Genomic DNA, 8,066 nt, shown 5'->3' on the forward strand with positions numbered 1-8,066 from the left:
AATAGTTTCCGGAAGCACACCTGACTGGACTGGCATGCCAGGGGAGCTGCTGCTTGTGCTGTAACCAAGGCTGCCCTGCCCTGGCTAGACTGCAGTGTGGTACTTCAGTCCTGACCTCAGAGCCACTCTGATGCCTGGAACCACTTATCCCCAGATAACTGACTTCCACTCAAAGACTTGCACAGATGCACCCGGTTGGCAGAACCCATGACATGTCTGCACCCAAGTGGCAGAGGGACAGGGAAATGGAGTTCTTTGGATTCTATCTTGGGAACGTGGATACATACTTTGGAAACTAACACGTGCAGGATGGTTTTAAGTGATTTTTGGGCAGCCACACACTCTGGGTGTTCACAGTTGGGGTTGGAAGATCAAAAAATGGGTTTCATTCCTCCCATAGATAGTTTTAAATGTCCACAAAATCAAAGGGTGTCCTAGTCTCTGTCCTACACAGAGGAGAAGCAGAGATAAAGGACCGCAAGGAAGTTGAGAGCAGGAAAATTGTTGGTACCATAGAATTATTCATATGACTTATTTTTACTGAACACCTGCTCTGCTAATAACTGTGGTTGCTGCTGAAGTAGAAACACAAATGGGTAGAGTCGTCCTTAACCTTGTGGCATTAGCATAGCACAGCATGTGGCTCAGTAGCACTTCTCAAATACCTCTTCCACCTTAATTTTGAAGGAAGCTCTCCTCAATAATAAACAAAAACGCTTGTCTTGCTTTAGTGACTCTCATCCTTTTAAAAACCCGCCTGAAAATGTATTGTGGACTATCGTGGATCTGGCACCATGTGAAGCACTTTGCATACATTATATCATTCAATCATCATAATTTCTTGAAGTTCATATTATTCTTTTTATGTGAGAGGGAAAAATAAAGCTTAGAGATGTTTAATGTCCTCAAAAGTTATGCTACTGTTAAGAAGACTAATCCTCGTCACCTCTGTCCAACATATTGGGAATTCTGTTGAAAATTGCACAGTTGGCCAGGTTTAAAATGGTGAGCTCATTCCATTGTACCTCATATCTCTGTTTGGATCTTGGCTCCAAATGCAGGCCCCCAGGTCATCCAGCATGCATTTGCGTGCTTATCCACATGCATTTACGTGCTTCCTCTTCCTGGACAAAGGTCACATTGAAACAAACTTTATTTTTAGAAAAGTTTTCAGTTTACAGTTTACAGCTATGTGAGCAGAAAGTATGGTGAATTCCCGTATAACCCTTGTCCCCACATATGCAAATTCCCCCCACTATGGACATCTCACCTGAGAGCGGTACATGTGTTACAACTGATGAACCTCTATTGAAACATTAGTATCACACAAAGTCCATACTTCACGCTAGGGTTCCCTCCTGATGCTATTCATTCCATGGGTCTCAACAAATGTACAATGACATGTATCCACCATTACGGTATCATACAGAGTAGTTTCACTGTCCTAAAAATTCTTTGTGCTCTGCCTATTCACCCCACCCTCTCCCCCAACTTCTGGCCACCATTGGTCTTTTCACTAAGTTTATAGTTTGCCTTTTCCACACTTTTGCATAGTTGGAATCATACAATATGTAGCCTTTTGAGAGTCTTTCATTTAGTAATCTACATTTGAGTTTCTTCCATGTCTTTTCCTGACTTGATAGCTCATCGTTTTAGTGCTGAATAATATTTATTGTCTGGTCGTGCCATAGTTTACTTTTTTCTTCCAAGATTGTATTCAAATTCAAGTTAGTTCACATATAGTGTAGTATTGGTTTCAGGCGTAGAAATGACATATTTATCCACTCACCTACCGAAGGGTATCTTGGTTGCTTTCACGTTTTGACAATTATGAATAAAGTTGCTAGAAACATGTGTAGGTTTTGTTTCTTCTCAGCTTTATTAAGATATAATTGACATATAATATTTTATAAGCTTCACATGTACAATGTGATGATTTGGTACATGTATATATTGTGAAATTATTACCACAATGAGGTAAGTGAAAACATTCACCACCTCACATAGTTACTTTTGTTGTTGTTGTTTTTTTTGTGTGTGTGTGAGAACGTTTAAGATCTACTCTCAAGTATATAACACGGTATTGTTAACTCTGGTGCCAAACTGATTATTAGATACTGAGAATTTATTCATCTTAAACTGAAAGTTTATGCTTTTTGACCAACACTCCCCCCTTTCACTACCCCTAGCTCCCGCCAACCACTGTTCTGCTCTCTGATTCTGTGAGTTCAACTTCCCTTCTTCCTTTTTGAAGGATAATTTCACAGAGCACAGAATTTTAAGTTGGTGGTGTTTTTTTCTCGCTCTCAACTCTTTAAATAGTTGACTCCATTCACTTCTTTCTTGCGTGGCCTCTGAGGAGAAGAAGTTGGATGTAGTTCATTCCTCTTCTCCTTGGGGTGGTGGTCCCAGCCTATTGACAGAAATGTTATTGCCTAGGAATGCCTGTGGCACACATCTGGGCCTGTATTGCTTACAGCCAAGTCCCCACAGACATTTCCCCCTCTGAGGCCAGAGTTGTGGCTGGATTGGCCCTTGTGGTTCTTATGATTTCAGGACACACTTCACTGTGGCAAAGATGATCAGGGAACTTTGAGGAACAAGATTTATTATGCACTGGTCCTGGAGCCTCCAGGGCATATCAAGGGCCACACCTGAGGAGGTTGTAGGTAGAGGGCAAAAGAGCACACACCTGGGGTTCTGCATTTATTAGGGTCTGGTGGAATGGGGTGGGTATCTAGGGTTTCGTGGGTTCACTATTTATTGACTGCTTTAGAGCATGAGAGTGGGAATTAGATGGAAAGGGAGAAGCAGGGCTACTCAAGTGGTCAGTTATTGAAGTTACCCAGAGCTTCCTGAAAGAGGAAACTTCATGAGTGGGGGTGACTTAATTCCTTGTCTGGTAGCTTTGTCATATAGCTGGCAATATGTTTACTCACGAGGGATGCCTTTTGAAATATGTCTTTGGCAATCAAAAACTTAACGTCAAGAACTTACACTATAATCAAAGAGCTTAATCTCTGGGATACTTACTCCTCTGTAGGTAAGATGTTTTTTCCACTGGCCTCTGTCAAGATTTATAAGTTTATCTTTGATTTTCTGAAATTTGAATATGATACACCTCCATATGTTTTTTTTTGTTTGACATTTGTCTTATGAGGTATTCTCTGAGCTTCCGGAGGCTTGGTGTTTGACATTAATTTGGGGGGGAAATTCTCAGTCATTATTATTGCTTCAAATATTGCTTCTGTCCCCTTCACTTTTTCTTCTTATTCTGGTATTCCCATTACAAGGATGTTACCCCTTTGGTAGTTGTCACACAGCTCTTGCATATTCTGTTCTGGTTTCTTTGTTTTCTGCTTTTTGTTTTTCAGCCTGTTTTCTCTTTGATTTTCAGTTTGGGAAATTTCTATTGCCATGTCCTGAGGCAATGTCTAGTCTATTAATGAGCCCTGTCAAAGGCATACTTGATTTCTGTTAGTCTTTTTGACCTCTAGCATTTCTTTTCGACCCTTCCTTAGAATTTATCTCTTCTTACGTTATCCACCTGTTCTTGGCTTTAGTGACATAGCGGGGCAATGTTCTGTGGTGTATCACAGAGTGTCAGTCGTTGGGTGAGCCTGTGCCCTGGGACTATATAGTTCACCAGAGTTTCTTGTCCAACCTCCCCATAATGTGATAGGTCTAAAAGTATCTTTACATAGAGATGTCCTTTTCAAATTTTAAAATTTGGTTGAAAACAGCAAGAATCAGTCTTGGACACAATGCAGTTGCACGACTCGATGATGTATCTGGTTAGAAGGCAAAAAGTGGCCAATGACTTTGCCTCTACTGGGGAGAAGATGTTACTTTCTTCAGAACTCTTACAACTCTTTTAGGAGGGTTGATAAATATTTCAAGAATGTCCTCTCAAGATCTTGGTACAATTAGTTTTGCCCTAGTACCAGAATAAGATGGCCAGAAAATTGGAATAGTGATTTTTCTTTTTTGAAGTTACTAGAAAAGAAGTTAGTTTCTAGAGAACAGCTTCCCTTTTAAAAAAACTTGTTGCTGACTTTTTATGTCAGATAGGTTTGTTTGCCGTGACGAATTACCCTAATGTGGAAAATTTTTGTCTTTCTGTTTGCATCATGGAATTCCTTTTAAATAGGTCTACAATCAAGTAATAATAATTTTCTGAAGTAATTAGAAGACTGTGTAGAAAATGGATGGACATAGTCATGTGAAGTCAAATTAGTTCTTAAGAACTAATGCAGCTTTTTGTCCTCAGTGGTCACACTGGATGGAAGAGGCATTTCCAGGACTTTATGAGTTAGTTAAAAAGTCCTCCCACTGATTGTGAACAAGCCTTCAAAAGGTAAGTCTGTAAGAGTTAATGGAGGAAGCCAGGCTTTTCAATTGTGTGACTTACTTTATTATACAGGAAATTCTTATAAACTTGAGTTTGTAAAAAATTGAAAAGTTGGAAACTTCTTCTGGAATCACAGATTTGAAGTCAGTCAAAGTTTATAATTACATTTCTGTCACTGAAGGGTGTATGACTTTGAGAAAATTAAGTATTCAAGCCTGTTTTTTCAACTATAAAGTGGGGATAACAGTGCTTGTAATTGTAAAGACAAAATGTTATACACTGAATGTGATTCTATATATATGTGCATATGTAGATATATATGTATGTGTGTATATGTACATATACATATATGTGTATATATACATATATATATAAAACGTCTATGTAAATATGGAAATAGCATGTGATATATAGTTGTACATAACAAGTAATAGATGTTCTTCTTGCAGTGTTAACATTTCCTCTCATCAAAATATTTTGTGCCATGTAATGAGACGGAGGTCGTCTAGGAAGGAATAGGTTTATTGTGGAAAAGTAAACATTTATATTTTTTTAATGTTTATTTATTTTTGAGTGAAAGATAGCACAAGCATGGGAGGGACAGAGAGAGAGGGAGAGAAAGAGAATCCCAAGCAGGCTCCACACTGTCAGCACAGAACCCAGTGTGGGGCTCGAACTCACGAACCATGAGATCATGACCTGAGTTGAAGTCAGACGCTTAACCTAATGAGCCACCCAGGTGCCCCCAAATTTATCTTAATACTTAATTGATACCCATTTGGAAATGTCATTTAGGTAGTTGTATACAGAGAACCATTCATAAATTTTTCTTCCACTTTGAATATGTAAATTACCTTAAGTGACTCTTCACTTAGGAAGCATACTTTATGCATGACTTTAGATGTGTGCGTCTTTCATGGAATTCTCTTTTCTCCTCTCTTGTTCTCTCCTTTGTCCTTTAAAACTCAGCTAAAGTACTGCTTTCTCTGGGAAGCCCTCCCAGATCCCATGTTGATTAATGTGTTCTGGCCCAGGGCGCCCATAATCTATGTGACTATACTTATAGTGACACTTATTAAATTGATCTGTAATGGTCTGGCCACCTATGTATGAAATCACTGAGAGTAACAAACTATGTCTTATTCAACTGGGTGATATCAATGTCTTTGACAGGTTTGACATCAATAGTTTTCCATGTGCATTTAAAAATTTTTTTTTACATTTATTTGTTTTTGAGAGACAGAGACAGAGCACACGTGGGGGAAGGGCAGAGGTAGAAGGAGACACAGAATCCCAAGCAGGCTCCAGGCTGTGAGCTGTGAGCACAGAGCCCAACATGGGACTTGAACCCACAAACTGGGAGATCATGACCTGAGCCGAAGTCAGACGCTCAACCAACTGAGCCACCCAGGCGCCCTTCCATGTGCATTTTGAATTGGATAAATAAAAAAGATTAAGCTTATAATGCACTTAAAACTTTTCCCCTTTGTTTTAAAGGCAAAACTGTTTCTAATAACTGAAGGCAGCACCTATAAGGAATAGAAGAACTAAGTAAATGGAACTAAAGAACAATGTGACTGACTTTGTCCTCTTGGGCCTCACACAGAATCCAAAGGAACAGAAAGTACTTTTTGTTATGTTCTTGCTCTTCTATATTTTGACCATGGTGGGCAACCTGCTCATTGTCTTGACTGTTTCTTTTAGTAAGACCCTGGACTCACCTATGTACTTTTTTCTTGCTAGCTTATCATTTATGGATGTCATTTATTCCTCTTCTATTTCTCCTGAACTGATTTCAAATTTGTTCTTTGGGGAAAATACCATATCCTTCCATGCTTGTATGACCCAGCTATTTACAGAGCACTTTTTTGGTGGATCAGAGGTCTTTCTTCTGCTGGTGATGGCCTATGACCGCTATGTGGCCATCTGTAAGCCCTTGCATTATTTGATTGTCATGAGGCAATGGGTGTGTGTTGTGCTGCTGGTAGGATCCTGGGTTGGGGGTTTTATGCATTCAGTAATTCAACTTAGCACTATTTATGGGCTCCCATTCTGCGGTCCCAATGTCATTGATCATTTTTTCTGTGACATGTACCCATTACTGAAACTGGTCTGTACTGACACCCGTGTCATTGGCCTGTTAGTGGCGGCCAACGGAGGACTGATCTGCACAATTGTGTTTGTGCTCTTGCTCATCTCTTATGGTGTCATCTTGCACTCTCTAAAGAACCTTAGTCCGGAAGGGAGGCGGAAAGCCCTCCAGACCTGTGGTTCCCACATCACTGTGGTGGTCTTCTTCTTTGTGCCATGTATTTTCATGTACGTGAGACCTGCTAAGACCTTCCCTATTGACAAATCAGTGAGTGTGTTTTATACAGTCATAACCCCCATGCTGAACCCCCTGATCTACACTCTGAGAAATTCTGAGATGACAAATGCTATGAAGAAACTCTGGAGGAGAAATGTCACATATTGTAGTAAATGAGCACATCATCCACCATGAAGAGAGTTGTTTGACATTAGGGTTCATTTCTTTAGAATTCAGAAGTCTTCTAAAATCTGATTCTGACTTTCCTTTCTTCAAAGAATTTATGATAATTATAATTAACGAATGAAGTAGATGACTGTGCTGTAATAAGTGTCCCTCCCTGCTAGAATGTAAGGTCTATATCATATTGTAGATCTCTTCACTTAGGAATGAGTAATGGCTTTCCAGCAACGAATCCATAAGAGGTAATGAATTTGTGAGGAAAAACTAAGTTTTAATCATTTATGCATTTATCTTTTATATATTTTCTGAGACTTAGTATTATTTTTAATTAGATTCTTGTCATAGAATTGTTTTTGTTATACTATTTAAAATATTTAATGATGTATAAGATGTCTTCTTTATTAAATTTCAGTTGTCTTATATAAGAAAAGTTGAAGTGTGACAGGTTATAATAGCAAAAATGAAAACCTTACAGAATAGGATAAATTTCCTACTTATCTCTCAGCAAGGTCTCTAGTCCTCCCCCTTAGAGGCATCACTTAATCTGTTTCTTCAAATTAATCAGGTAATAATCTTTACAAATGCATGTGCAAATGCAAATACACGTATGTGTGTTTTTTCTGTATATGTACATGTTTGCTTTTACTATGCACAATTTTAAAAAAATAAGATTTTCATGTTGCGATAGTTTTTATATAGTTTTTATTTTCTTACTTAATTGAAGTATAGTTGACATACTTTATTAGGTTCATGTGTACAACATAGTGCTCTGACAGTTACAGGCATGACAGAATGCTCACCATGATAAGTACAGTTACCATCTGTCACCACACAAAGGTTTTACAACAGTATTTACTGTATTTCCTATGTTGTACTGTACCCTTTGACTTATATATTTTATAAGTGGAAGTTTGTACTTCTTAATCACCTTTACCTATTTCGCCCATCCCCGCCGGTAATCATCACTTTGTTCTGTGTATTTGAGTCTGTTTCTGTTTATTTGATTTTTAGATTTTACATGTAAGTGACATTATCTGCAATGTTGAAGATATTCCATACCAGTCCATGCAGATCTAATTCTTAGCTTTTTTTTTGTACTAGGTAATACACCCTTATAAATATACACTAAAATTAATGTATGCATTTCCCTTCGGATTGTTCCTAACCTTTTTGTATGACAAAGAATTTTGCAATAAATGCATGTCTTTGAAGAGGTGAAAATAT

The 8,066-nt window shown here is 38.4% G+C and overlaps 1 protein-coding gene across 1 annotated transcript; it reads left to right on the plus strand.

The window, feature by feature from the left end:
- Positions 1–5,903: 5,903 nt before the first annotated feature.
- Positions 5,904–6,836, plus strand: LOC102955411 (olfactory receptor 4A47). The gene has a single exon (XM_007082204.2). The coding sequence runs from the start codon at positions 5,907–5,909 to the stop codon at positions 6,834–6,836; it is 930 nt and encodes a 309-aa protein (XP_007082266.1). The 5' UTR covers positions 5,904–5,906.
- Positions 6,837–8,066: the final 1,230 nt, after the last annotated feature.

Source organism: Panthera tigris, chromosome D1 (assembly GCF_018350195.1).
Source record: "Panthera tigris isolate Pti1 chromosome D1, P.tigris_Pti1_mat1.1, whole genome shotgun sequence".
Taxonomy (NCBI): Eukaryota; Metazoa; Chordata; class Mammalia; order Carnivora; family Felidae; genus Panthera; species Panthera tigris.

Bases quoted from the DNA above. Each gene is read 5' to 3' on its own strand.
- LOC102955411 (XM_007082204.2), top strand. From the start codon at position 5,907: ATGGAACTAAAGAACAATGTGACTGACTTTGTCCTCTTGGGCCTCACA.